Source organism: Cygnus olor, chromosome 2 (genome assembly GCF_009769625.2).
Source record: "Cygnus olor isolate bCygOlo1 chromosome 2, bCygOlo1.pri.v2, whole genome shotgun sequence".
NCBI lineage: Eukaryota > Metazoa > Chordata > Aves > Anseriformes > Anatidae > Cygnus > Cygnus olor.
The window spans coordinates 159,335,437-159,348,849 of record NC_049170.1 but is presented as its reverse complement, the minus strand read 5'-3'; the positions used below and the strand labels follow the sequence as shown (position 1 = coordinate 159,348,849).

At 46.0% G+C, this 13,413-nt stretch overlaps 2 protein-coding genes across 2 annotated transcripts; both read left to right on the top strand.

Moving 5' to 3' along the window:
* Positions 1-634: 634 nt before the first annotated feature.
* LOC121065027 (lymphocyte antigen 6E-like) lies at positions 635-4,588 on the top strand. Its single transcript, XM_040547435.1, has 3 exons — positions 635-792; positions 3,376-3,495; positions 4,100-4,588. The coding sequence occupies exons 1-3, from the start codon at positions 741-743 to the stop codon at positions 4,306-4,308; spliced, it is 381 nt and encodes a 126-aa protein (XP_040403369.1). The 5' UTR covers positions 635-740; the 3' UTR covers positions 4,309-4,588.
* A 3,347-nt stretch (positions 4,589-7,935) lies between these two features.
* Positions 7,936-12,808, top strand: LOC121065025 (lymphocyte antigen 6E-like). The gene is made up of 3 exons (XM_040547434.1): positions 7,936-8,162; positions 11,419-11,538; positions 12,183-12,808. Exons 1-3 carry the CDS (start codon positions 8,111-8,113, stop codon positions 12,389-12,391), a joined length of 381 nt encoding a protein of 126 aa, XP_040403368.1. The 5' UTR covers positions 7,936-8,110; the 3' UTR covers positions 12,392-12,808.
* The last annotated feature ends 605 nt before the right edge of the window (positions 12,809-13,413 follow it).

Here is a 13,413-nt window from a genome sequence, read left to right as displayed (position 1 = left end):
GCAAACAAAAGTGTTGGACCCCATCCCTGACTGGGCCCTTGGGAGACCCTGTGACAGTCTTTGGGCACAAAGAGAGGTGCTGCAGGAATGTTATGCAAATATTTCCTGCATAAAGCACTTAGTGCAAGTGAGTTAATTCTGAATGACTGTGGGCAATCCGCCGAAAATACCTTTTTTTTTTTTTTTTTTTTTTTTTTTTCCCTCATAGAATCATAGAATTCTTTTTGGATTATAATATCCAAAATAACAGATTTTTTTTTTTTTTTTTGCTTCCTCTCCCACTTTGCAGTATTACAGCTATGAAGCTTTATATCATGGTGGAGGGAAAGGATGGAGGGTGCCAGGCGATGCCTGCTGTTTTGGAAACGATGAGCCACACCGGACTGGCACAGCTGCCTCTGCCTTGCTCCAAGTTTCGTGGTTCTGCCCTGCCGAGTTAGAAGGGACTCCCGTGCTTGAGTCATAAATTGTTCCCCCAATTAGCCAGGCAGACGTTGTCAGCAGAAGTAGGTCTTGGAATAACAGATTGGATCTGGAGGAGAGGGAGAAGAAATTGCTACGCGTAATGGGCTAGATCCTACGCACAAACACACCCAGCGCTGATTCCATGTTATGGGCCGTCACTCCCCAAAACCTCAAATTGCTGTAATCAGAGGAAGGCAGAGGAAACACAGTCCCAGTATAAAACCTTCCGATAGTGCCCCATCCTGCACCGTGCAGGCTCTGAGGGAGCACCGACCATGAAGGCTTTTCTCATTGCCCTGCTGGTGGCAGTCCTGTGTGCCGAGCGAGGTAAGATGCTACAGAGGCTGGGGAAGCCAGGATGAAAACACCAGAAGATAAGGTAGAGATAACGCAGGAACAAGAAGGTTTGACTGCTTTTGCTGCCGTTGCTGAAGCCTTGGTAGTGCAGTTTTTCTTTGGTACCGCTTGCTTCAAACAACATTTAGTGCGGTTGGGTTTTAGCCTCTGCTTGAGCTCTACCAAGCAGCTCATAACCCAGAGAAGATGAATGCACCACTCTGCTTTCTGCCACCCTGGAGTACCGTGCTCCGAGCATCTGAAGACAGACACATGAACTGAAAAAAAGCTAACAGTCGAGGAATAGAGCTGGGCTCACGGTTTTGCCTTCAGTTTTACTTTTGTTCCTCAATGAAACTGCTGGAGTTGTTGATAAAGATAACAGGGCTGGTGTCGAGACCGCATCTTCTGCCAGCATTTTACTTTAGTTCCCACAATGGCATTGCAATTAAGAAACCAGGCTGCTGGCAGACACTTGAAAGCCTAAGAGCTCTTTGTTCATAGGTTTGATGAGCTTTTTTAAATGTCTTGGAGTGAGTGTGTTTGTAATGGGATCCACGGTGCGTTGTGCTTGGCCTCTTTTGAAAGGAGATGCAGATATGAGTAGAAAATTGTCTAGAAATATCCAGATGAGAAACAGTGGCTCTGTGTGTGTCTGTAATCCCACGGAGTCCTGCAAGGCTTTTTTTTTTTTTTTTTTTTTTTTTTTTTTTGGCACTGTCAAAGCTGCTTCTGGCTGCATTTGCAAAACTAGGGCTAATGGAGGATGGAGACCAGATATAGTAGGCAAGGCTTCACAACAGCGATGGGGGTTTAAGTGGTTTCCTGACTGGGAGGGTTTTTTCTTGCATCACTCAGTGCAAGAGAGCATGAATGCATTTCAGCTGATTTTGCACATGTGCTGGGGTCTTGGCTTTATCTGCAGCAGGAAGTGATTTGAATGGCTATATGAGATTTGTCAGGGGAACAAATTAGGGACAACCAGAGGGGCTATAAAATGCAATCATGTATTAGCTAGGCAGCAAGGATTGCTCTGGCATGGTATGCAAAAGGGTAGCAGCACACAGAGCAGGTCGGAGGACTCCAGAGGGAGCAGTGAGAGGTTTAACTCGTCCATGCATGGAGAAGCAGTGAGTGCTGACGAGTCTGTTAAAGGGAGGTTAAAAGTAGGCTGCTACATGGCTTGTTTTGTCTGTTGTTACGGAGAACACCCACACTCACAATACCTGGCACTAGAAAAGAACATTTCGGTAGGTTTCTACCAGAAAAAACGGTCATTTTTTTGTTGAGGTCCAGAGGTGGCTCTAGGGCCATACCCAGGGCACCTGAGCTCCCTGCAGCAGAGAGGTGGCCTTTCCTTCTCTGTCCTGGGGTAGTTGGGGCATAAAATGGGTTCTAATTTTCTTCTAAAGCTGCTTCTGGAATTGTCTGAGCAAATGTCAAGGACAGGTTCAAATATTTGAATCAGGCGAGCAGCTGGGCTTTGGAGAACATCCAGGAGGAGATTTAAAAAGCAGGTCCAAGTTCAACTGGAAGGAGCTGCTCTGTGTTGAAATAAGAACCTTCCTGGGCTGAGAAAACCAAAAGAGTATGAACCGGGGGAATTTTGGTCTAAATAAGAACCCTCCCCGGGTTGCTGTTCAGTCACTTTTGTCCAGGACTGGTGGTGGCAATGGAGCTGGCTGTCCCAAGAGCTGCTCAGCTCCTCAGCCCCCCCGGCCAAGAACATTTCAACAAACATAAGGAATGTAAGGAGCATTTCAACAAACTCCAGACAGGAGGGAAAACATTTCCACCAATTGTCAATCAACCTCCAGGGAACACGATGGCACGTGCCCGTGCTCCTAGCTTGGCCAGCTGGCCAGCCCGCAAATTCGACTCAATTTACTGCAGTTTTTGTTCAGAAACAGGTATCCTACCTCCTTCTGGCGTTGTAATAGCCCTGGCTGAGACCTGCTAATAATATCACCGAGGACACGTTGTTCCAGGCGATGGCAGAAATAATGTCTCCATTGTTCAGAGCAACCTCTCCCAGGGAACTCCCTTTAACGTGACTCTGTGCTCAATAATTTACTTCACAGGGGTGTCATAGGCTTTAATTAATTCATGTTTGTACAGCACTTTGCAGATGCACTCTGAAAACACTAAAAACTTGGCTCTCACCTGAGAACGGTGCCAGCTCATCCTCCCCTTGCCAAAACTGTACTACACTAAACTATACCAGGTTGCAAGTTCTGCTTCTGCAGGCTGGCTGTCAACCAGGCCAACGTGGACCCGGGGGAGATGGAGCTCAGTCTGGAAGAAAAGTCACGCGAGAGCGCTGCTCAGGCTGAAGAATGTGTTTTCAGATTTAATCACCAAAAATTTCAAGCAAAGATAGAAAACTAGTTTTGTTCTGTTTGTCTTTTCAGCTTCATTAATCAAAGCAAACCAACTTCCTATTTCACTTTCAAACTCATTTGTAAAGTACTTTTTACCTTGCATTTTCCAAGAAGGGACAGGGCTTTTGACACTTTCTTCCCAGGAGGGCATAGCTGGAAACCACTAACGCTTGTCATGTGTGCTTTTTTCCAGCTTCCTCGCTGTTTTGCTACACATGTGATAATGAGCACTCTAACTGGAACTGTCTTAAAACCTACAAGTGTGAAGATCATGAGAAATACTGTATAACCACATACAGCTCTTCTGGGTTCGGTGAGTAGTAATAACACATCAAGGCTTTTATTATTTAATTTTATTATTGTGGGTTTTTTTGGTCTCCAAGGACACTGATGGGCAATAATTTCTCCAGGCCGTAGTTGTTCTGGTTGGAAACAGTTGGTCACTGAGGGTTAAGGCTCACGTCGTGTAACGTGTGTGTATCCCCCAGCAGCACCTTGTGAGCCATCATGTGGGCTACGTTCCTCACCACCTCGTGGCAGGGCTGGTTGGAGCAAACAGATTTTCACAAGCAGATCTTGTTGCTTGCTCTGGGAGCTCACATCCACACTTTGTAACGGAGGACAGAAAGGGGTTGGCCATAAGAAAAGTGATTTTAGGAATTTAATATGCATTGGGAGTGATTTTTGCTGTGCTACATGAAGCATGGTATGGGTTTCTAGCAAGGACTTTCTAGTGTCCTCCATTTGAGCCAGGTTGAGTGGATATTCACCCAGCACTCAACAAATCCACTGATCTCTTTTATTGCTGCATTGCAAATTAAGCGTAGAGCAATATACCTCCTCCCATTGTCCTCTGGTCAGGACTTGCAGAGGAATCTTAAATCACGTCTGTCCTTTCTCGTCTGTTCCCCATCCAGGCAAGGACATGGGATACCGCATCACCAAGAAGTGTTCTGCAGACTGTCCTGAGACTAACATGAACTTTGGCGTGGCGGCCATTTCCACCAAATGCTGCGGTACCTCCCTGTGCAATTTCAGTGGGGCCAACAGCGTGAAAATCAGCTATGCTGTGATGCTCCTGGGAATTGTGGCCAGTTTGGTCTGTGTCATCAGGGCAGGTTTGTGATGAGGGTTGCAGGTAGGAGAAGACATGACAACCCAAGGACCTGCACGGTCCTGCCAAACCGAGAAACCAACACCTTCTGTCAAGTGTCTCCATCAGGGTCTGTGCTATTACGTTTTTTCTAAGATCTTGTTTCAGATCCGATCCACAAAATGGCATGGCAGTATAGCTCCTATTTTTCCCCTATGTGATTTGTTGTTTTGTACTAATTTTCCCCGAGAAAGCTCTTTTGATATCATGTGTGTGACAATTGTCAGCCAAAATAAAGATTTATGTTATTCTAGAACGTGTTTGATATATCCACACGAAGCTCAGCTTCAAAAAACCGGTCTTCCAGAAAGGGCTGTGCTTTGAATCTCTACTTCACATCAAATTCCTTTTATTTTTTTAGCATGGGATCCTCCCTTGGCTGCCTTTCTCCATTGACTCGGTCACATCCCGCAGCTCAGGAAAGCCACTCCATAACGCCCCACGTTATGCCTGATGACTCAGAGCTGATGAATGAAGGTGTCAATCTGGAAAGGTCAAAGCCATTTGCGCTGTCCCCATTGCAAGGTGGCGCTTGCAGCAGCAGAGAGGAGTTTTGTAACTACAGACACGCGGGAGCGGGGGGCGGCAGGTTGCACTCATGGCTGTGCCAGCAGCTCCTCATGGGATCTCTGCAAGGTGGGTGATTTCATCTTTTAAAATGAGTAAAAGGCCCTCCCCATGGTGCTGGGGATGTCTGAGATGAGGACGGTGCTGCTGGAGTTGTCCTCACTGGGAGGCAAACTTCCTGGAGAAGCTGCTGCCGAGAGATTGCTCCCGATTTTCCTATGGGGAATGGGGAATGGGCAGAGGTGATGGCGCCTGATGGGATGGGGAGCTCTCAGCTCTGTCCCTGCTGCATTTCCAGGCTTGGGGATGGGGGAGATGAGGTGGACATCCCTGAGGAGCTCTTGGAGGAGCAGAGTTACACCTAAGATGATCAAACGACATGCACTCCTGGATCCTCTCTTGTCATTCCTCTCTTGTCAATCCACTCTTGTAATTCCTGGCTGAGCATCCCACAGGATCTAAGCTTCGGGAGGGCTGGTGGAGAAGCAACACCTGGAAAACCCTCTCCTTGTTCTCAGCCCAGCTGGCTTTGAGGGGAGCCCTGCCCAAGGCAGGCTGCAAAGGGTCTGGGCGGCGGGGAGAAGCCGCAGAGCTGGCTGCAGGCTGCGAGGATGGATGGGGTGGTGGTTAGTCATTCTGCAAAGATGTAGTTTCTGGGCAAGGAAGATGTCCTGGCATTTGGTTAAATATACAGTATATATGGGCTAGCTGAAGAATGGCAGTGTTGTGGCATTTCTGTTCAGAGAGTCCAATGGAAACTTGGCTTCCGCACTCTTTTTTAATCACTTTTACCATCTTTTCTTTCCCCGTACGCTAACCACAGTAATTTCTGAAATTGTTCTTAAAGCTTTAGGTAAACTGGAAAAATCCACAAACAACATTTGAATTAAGCATCATGGTTAGTTTTAAATTTCAGCTTTTGCTTCATGAAAAATACACGTTTTCACCAAAATAAATTGTTCTTCCTTCCTTCTCACATGACAATTTCAACGAGGGTTTGAAAAAGACAAGCAAAACACTCACCCCCCTCACTCTCGGTTATGTCCTTTGTTCCTCTTTTCATAACTTCCAGGTACTTGTAAACTGCAATATTTTCTTCTCTTTTGCCTGGGCCCTCTGGTGACCTAATGATCTGTGTCCTTTCTGTCTCCCTGGATTCTTTTCAATCTGTCTCACCTGGTACTGATGAGGGATGAAGATAGCATTAACATCAGAGGGACACATGGGAGCAGCTGGAAGAGTGCAGGACCATCTAATGGCAAATCCCAGCTGACAGAAAATCCCTGCAATAATTCCTTTAAAAAATACACAGCCTCTCCATCTCAAAATCTCAGCAGCTTGCAGGAGACAAGAGATATTTTAGTTTTTGCTTGGATGAGACTACAAGGGAGGGGAAAAAAAAAAAAAAAGTGCCTGGCTGAGCTGCTATTTCTGTACCTGTTAATGGATGCTGTTGGCTGAAATAAATCTGAATGTGGGCTGCCTCTGCAGTGCAATGTACAGGCTGCAGAACAGCATCGCCTGGTGACTGGAGCCCCCTTTTCTGCTGTTACCTCGAATAGTCTGCAATAAAAAGTTGATTTACCAATAAAGACTCATGACGTCTCTTTTGGACTGGAGCAAATGAACTATTTCACGAGGAGATGAGGGCTGCAGTCCCCGGTATGGAGGGTGCAGGCTTCTGTTTTCCTCCTGCTGGTACGTTACAAAGGCTCTGGCGTTACAATGCCAAACAACACCCCTCCTTTGAGCTTTCCTGGGTAATTGCCACCTCTGTTTCAACTGAGTTTCATGCTCTACCTATTGAGAAAGCAGAAATTTCCTCACCTTAGTCACACAGGTTTCCATACTAGCAATATTTGTATTTCCAATTTACTGGGGTTGGAAAGACTTACAACACCTGAAGAGCTAAGGCATGCTTCTTCAATGAGATAATGACTACAGGCGGGTCATACCGAAAGCCCAAATATTTAGTGGGAGATGGAAATCTGAGCGGCTTTGAGGCTAAGAAAAAGGGGAAGTACAACAGATGGAGAGCAGCAAGGGGCAGAGTCCCTGGCAGAAGCTTGGGGCACGCAGGTTGCTCCGGCTACCATGTGAAAGGGATCCAGACGGGTCCTTTTTTTTGGGACCTTGCCTACGTCCCCACGATCAGATGGCAGAGAGGCAATGGTGGGAGGAAAAAGCAACGGAAATCAGAATAAAATGAGAAACATTCTGAGTTTGTACAGGGAGAACACGATAAATAAGGAGGAATAAAGAGCACTATATGGAAACCCAGTGGAGTATTCTTATTTGGCATTTCAAATAATTTTGGCTGGCTGTAATTTTTTCTTTCTTTTTTTTTTTTTTTCTTTTTTTCTAAAGACTTAATGAGTTGAGAAGCTTGATCAGGCAGCCCCTCATTCTCCATGCTTTCGCTGTTTTGTGTTCTTCTCCTTGACATCCATTTTTTTGCAATTTGTGAGAAAATTCACAGCTTGTTCAATGTGATGGGGTGGGTGGGTGTTATTCTTATTTTTTTAATTTAGGTGGTCATTTTCATTGCCCAGTGGAATTTATTTTCCAATAAGGCAACATTTTCCCTCATATAAAATATCCAATTTCTGAACAGAAACATTTAGGATTTTGAACTGCAATATTAAAAAGGCCCACAGAAAATTATCTCTGGTCCCCTATGAAATGCAGTGGAGTGAGATTGCTCTTGTGATCTAGCTGCATTGACAATCCTGGGAGACATTTTGAAGATGTTTCGATCCCAATTTCCATTTCAAATCCAAGCCATTTCCATATGCACGAAAACAGTGCGCGAGGACAGGATCCTCAGCCGGCGCTGAGACCCAAGCGAGCCTGGAGAGGCAAACATTCATCTTCTCACGTGGGCACCGTTTTGTTTTCGTGTTTTGCTTTTCCTCCACTTACCCAGAATTAGAAACTGTTGTGTATTTAGTAGCAGATGAGCAAGCCACATTGTGAAACAACTCAGAAAGGAAAGGGGGGGAGGGGGAGGGGGAGGGGGGAGGTACACGCTCGTTTGGATTTCTAACGTATTTCCCCACACAAGCACTGACACGTCCCTCTCAATCATTCATCATCTGACACTGTAACCCCATAGCTATTATCCCGGCATTAAAGCAAACACTGCAGAGGTATAAAAAGTGCCCTGCATGAGTCCTGCTCGCTCTGGAGGCTGCGAGACTTGCAGAGGATGAAGCCTTCTCTTCTCGTCGTGTTCGCCGTAGCCCTGTGCGTGGAGAGGGGTGAGTCGCCAGGGATTGCTTTATGCTTGCAAGACCCCGGAGCTGGGGCATGCCTTTGACTTCGCAAGGGAGACGAGGGGATTTTGCAGCACGGATGGCAATGCTGAGCCTCGTTTTGCTCTAGAGGATGTTGCATTTCTCAGAACAAGAAGCAGCTGACCCGTTTCATTTAGCAGATGGTCTTCCAGCCAGGGGATGTATCCCTACCAGGAGATGTTGGAAGGATGCTGAGGGGCTGAATTGGGGGATGACAGACCCACCTCACCTGGCCCAGCTCAGCCCTTGCAGCAGCTCCATTCAGGGAGCCCTGAGACTTGGTGCAGCTCCATGAGAAGGGGAGTTAATTTTGCTTTATGCAGTTGTGGATAGGGAAGTGGTAATATCTGCAGTAAGGCTGCAAATGTAACATAAAGTAAAGCATAACTTTTTGTTTTGTTTTATTTTGTTTTGTTTTTCTTCCTTGCTTGTTTATTGGAGGTAATTACAAGCTTTAATTACCTAAAATGGTAGAGATGGTCATGCCATAAGGAAATGCAGCTCTGGCTCCCATCCCTTTCTTGCAGCTCATTGCTTTGAGCTGTAACATCGCCAACATTAATCCCAGACCTGGAATCGAGACGCAGAGTCCCATTCTCACTCTGATAACTTTTTTCCTCTATCTGAACATTCCTCTGACTATTTCAAGGGAAATATTTTGTTCCCTCAGATCAGGTGGCTTTTGCCGTATTGCAAACTGAATCTTTCTCTGGCTCTGTTGTAGGGCTTTACCTGCAAATTAATGGCCATTCTGGTCCTCACCTAGCAGAGCACTGAGGCTCATAGTTAATTTGAGGCTGTAAATGTTCTTACCCTGGGACTTCAGAGGCTTTAAACCTGGCATGTGCTAAATCATTGTGCTCAATGGGACTGAGAAACTCGAGGGTGATAAACGGATCCTTTCCTGCAGCTTATCAACTGTAATCACATTTTTTTAAAAAGATCACGTAATGAGACAGCGAACTTACTAAAGGAGTCAGTGAAAATTAACACATAGGCAGCACCACTTTGCTGTGCAACATAGCCAGAAGGCTGGTAGCTGTTCCAATTAATCCTGAACCTCACCGATTTTAACGGTGCAAATCCTGCATCTGTCAGTGCTTGCACTTGCTAATGCTTTACATATGTAAGCTGTTTATCTGGGTGGCTCGAATTATTCACGTGAAAATCTTCCTTGAGGAATGTTCCTTTTCACATAGAGCAGAGGTCTGCCTGGGCACAGGCAGGAGACCTTCAAAGGCAGCCACGTGTCTCCAAAGTTGTCTGTAGTAAATGCTGAGCACGAGAGAAACCTCCTGAGCACAGAGGGAGGTTGGCAAAATCCTCTTGCATGTGCCTGCCCTCCTCCCATGGCACCTAGACTCCTAAATTACCAGCTTTGGGAGGTTGGGATGAAACAGGGCTTGGGCATCCAGCAAGCACCACTATTTCCTGCGTAGATTCAGGAAGTTTCTCTTTGAATGGGCTTGATTAAAGAAGCTGCATTAATTAATGAATAAAATGAATTACACGTCTGGAAAACCCAGTTTGGGGACTCTGTTGTAGTATAAAGTTATCCCAGGAGGAAAGGGTGGTTCCTTGTGGGGTGGAGTGCTTGTGTGGGGTTTGCACAAGAGAAGAGAATGAGGCATCAGCAGTTTGCATGCAGGTCGTCTAAAGGAGGTCCCGGACTCAGAAATGTTGCCTGCAGCTTTAGGACAATACCGAATGATTTGCAAGGACTAGAGACCACAAGAGGACAGTGAAGGTCAGTGCTAGGTGGCCATGGAAGAAGCAAAGGGGCTGCTAGCTGTGGTCAGAGAGGAGGTTGTGTACACAGAGGATGACTATTTCCCTAAAAGGCTTTTTATTTTTATTTATTTATTTATTTTTTGTTTTGTTTTGTTTTGTGGTTTCCTGTGAAATGCAGCACACTCCCCAGTCACTTCGATTCATGACCTGAGATGGGGTCAGGTCCTGGCTGGCAGCACCCTGTGCACTGGGGATCCTCTTTGGGTCAGATGGACTTGTCTAGGGTCAAACACGGGCAGAAATGAGGTTGGGACATTGCTGGCAAAGGCACCAGCAAGGACAAAGAAGCTTGGGCAAGGAAGAAGAAGGGCGAGGGAGATAGTACAAGAATAAGATGGATATTAACTGGCCACAGATAGGGATAGTCTGGGAATGTGAAGAATGAAACTAATCCCCATTGGGTGACATTACTGCAGGAGTGTTTGCTGCAGATAAACAGATGAGCAGGAAATTCCTCTTATCATGCAAAGAAACCTTCCCCAAGGATCTCTTTGCTATGAATGGCTGCTTGAGCCTAGTTGTGTGCAAACTGTTTTCATTCACGCAGATGAGCACAGCACTTTGCAGATGCAGACTTACAGATGTACAAATTTCATGGTGCTACAGTCTTCACCCATGGATGGCTGTGCTAGGAGCATGCTGCAGCTGGGGGGCTGGTTTGCTGAGCCCTGTCATCTACGGGTCCAGGATTGCCTCCTAGAACAGGAGAGCTCCAAAACTGAACCAGTCAAATGCAAGCATCTGTCTTCCCACCAAACAGCGAGGTGCAGAGCAGCATTGCTCGTTCCTCATTGAGATATGCTGAGGAGGCATGCAGCAAAAAAGTCACACTCTGTGTGGCCACAGGGTTCATTCTCAGATCTCTTTTCCTTTCTGTATTCAAAAGATTTCAAGAAGAATTCACTGTTGGTTTGCTTGTTCTGAGAAAGGATGTGTAGGCCAGGGCTTTTCAGGTAACTTGAAGAGGATGTGAAAAGGAGCGGACAGGACTCAGCGGGTCTCTTTCCATGCAAGATCTATTGGCCACCCAATGGGGCTGGAAGGAGCCAGGTTAGAAAAAGCTCAGAAGGGGTTTGGGCTGCAAGTAGTGTTCGACTGGGGAGCTATTTCGAAAAGCACCCTTGGGGATGCCAAAATTTTAAGAGAGAGTCAAGTAAGTATCCAGAAGGGAGATCCCTGGAGGGTTGCTAAAAAAGCAAACCACATCAGTGTCAGGAATCCAAGGTTAAAGTAATTTGGGTCCAGGAGAATTTCTGGGGGAAAGTTTCATACATTTTTGCTCTGTTTTTATTCTTTCCTGGGCTACCTGTTTTTGCTGGGTTTGCCAGACCCTCAGTCTGGGCCAGCACCATCTGTTTTGTGTTCCTGTTTTGTGCTCCTGGGAATGTTCCTAGAGGTGAGCCATGGATGCTGTGTTCTTCTTTTGCAGCTTTCTCCCTGACGTGTTTCACATGCAAAGATGCATCGTCCAACTTACAGTGCCTGAGTACAACCACGTGCTCTGACCACGAGAAGTACTGCCTCACGACATATTCCACCACAGGACTCGGTAAGTGTGCAGCTTGTCCTAGGGTTCTGATGACAAACGGGGATCAGGTTAGGCTGACTGCAGGGTGTCCTCCCACTATAAGGTGTGGCAGAAGAATTAAGGATCATGGCATGCGGAGAGGAAATCTTGCTGCAAGTGGGAACTCAGCGTAGCACGTCTCTGTTGCAATATGTCACAACAATACCACACGTACTATTAAGCACACCCAGGAGAGGGAAACAATGGAAAAGAAAAGATTTCTCTGCACAAAACCCTTGTCTAATCTGCAGGCTCACGTATATACTTAAGAGGTGGTGGAACTGGAAAGGACCAGGTGCTGTGGAAGGAGCAAAGCCAAGGCATGGTGACAATGAAGTCTCGCAATCTTGCTCTGTACAAAGCATTAGATCTCCAAATCCCTGCTTCAGGTTGCATTCAGCTGGCCCTGAGAATGACATAGGAGTCTTAAGGTCTAGGGATGGTCTCCATAGGTCACATATAAACAAATAATGATGCAATGTGCCAAAGCCCAATGGAAAACCAATGGCATTAAGTATAGAACAATATACTCCCTAGTGGATATTCTCAGACAGTCTATCATTAAAAAAAAAAAAAAACAAAAAACGAACAACTTTTCTCCTTGTTGTCTCTCTCTCCCACTTCAGGCAATGACCGCAAACAGCACATCACCAAGAAATGCTCTGCATTTTGCCCATCCATTGACCTGAATATTGGCATTGCCGGTGTTGCCACCAGCTGCTGCGAGACTTCCCTGTGCAACATCAGCGGGGCCAGCAGCGTGAAAACCAGTTACACCATGATAGCTGTGGGCGTCTTGGCCAGCCTCGCCTGCATCCTCCGGCTGGGGTTTTAAAGGGTCTGGGCGGAAAGGAGCTGCCTGGCCTTGCATTGCCAGGGCTCCAGATCTCGTCTGTACAGAAGTTTCTTTTGGGGTCAATGCTGCCCTGCCCTGTTTCTCCTACCTGGCGTGTCACATCCCATCGGCAAATATTTTTGCTCTTTCCGTGCTCTGATGAGCAAGCACAAGAGTATGGCCCTACCTCAAAATGGTGTTTGGAAGAGAAAGGGATGGGAGTACCATACAGGCACCATCTCTCCTACTACAAAACTTCATAACTCCATACATTTTTTCCCCTTCATTTTGGCCTTCCCATCCTCCTGTGCCATTTTTCCCTTTATGCCATTTTCTGCCCTGCATCATTTTGCTGAGGAAGCCTTTGATATTATAGTTGTTAAGCAGAAGCTGGGCACAATAAAGTGTTATTTTAGACTATTGTGTGAGTGTGTGGTATGGTACATTGGACACAGCGGCTGGATGCGTCCGTGTTAGCAGCAACAAAAGTGGAGGCGTTAGTCTGCAAACTGAATTGAAATAATGCTGAAATATATTGCAGTTGCTTTGCATTCACTTCAGGAAGCCTCTCCTAAGGCTTTCTTTTTTAATTTTTTCTTCTGTATTGGCAGAAGTGTCATTTTGTGACTCCATTTCAGAGTAAACTGCATTCTATTTGACTTGCATTCAATTTCCCTTCTGGGTCAGCTGGCGGAGAGGAAATGGCTGCTGAGCTCTCCAGCAGGCAAACAGAGGGGACAAGGAGGGACCAACACGAAGGGATCTTGAGCATTAAATTTTCTTTAAAGTGATTTAAGATCTTCCAGTGAAAGTTGCTTTATAAGCATTACGGATTATCCTGAAAGGGAAGAAAAGTATCTTGCATGGTGTTTAAAGGAAACCCCTCAGAAAAGACACACGGTTTATACCGTGTGTCTGCTGGAGTGTTGAAATTTCAGCTTCATCTGTAACAAAATAATAACTCTGAAAACAAATCTCTTACGTTTGCTAGTCAAGTTTTCTACGTTGTTAAAATTTGAAGG

Excerpts from the sequence above, each read along its gene's own strand:
- LOC121065027 (XM_040547435.1), top strand. The coding sequence starts at position 741 with ATGAAGGCTTTTCTCATTGCCCTGCTGGTGGCAGTCCTGTGTGCCGAG. Across the intron at positions 793-3,375 it reads AGTCCTGTGTGCCGAGCGAG|CTTCCTCGCTGTTTTGCTAC; the intron begins GTAAGATGCTAC and ends GCTTTTTTCCAG. Across the intron at positions 3,496-4,099 it reads ATACAGCTCTTCTGGGTTCG|GCAAGGACATGGGATACCGC; the intron begins GTGAGTAGTAAT and ends TTCCCCATCCAG.
- LOC121065025 (XM_040547434.1), top strand. The coding sequence starts at position 8,111 with ATGAAGCCTTCTCTTCTCGTCGTGTTCGCCGTAGCCCTGTGCGTGGAG. Across the intron at positions 8,163-11,418 it reads AGCCCTGTGCGTGGAGAGGG|CTTTCTCCCTGACGTGTTTC; the intron begins GTGAGTCGCCAG and ends CTTCTTTTGCAG. Across the intron at positions 11,539-12,182 it reads ATATTCCACCACAGGACTCG|GCAATGACCGCAAACAGCAC; the intron begins GTAAGTGTGCAG and ends CTCCCACTTCAG.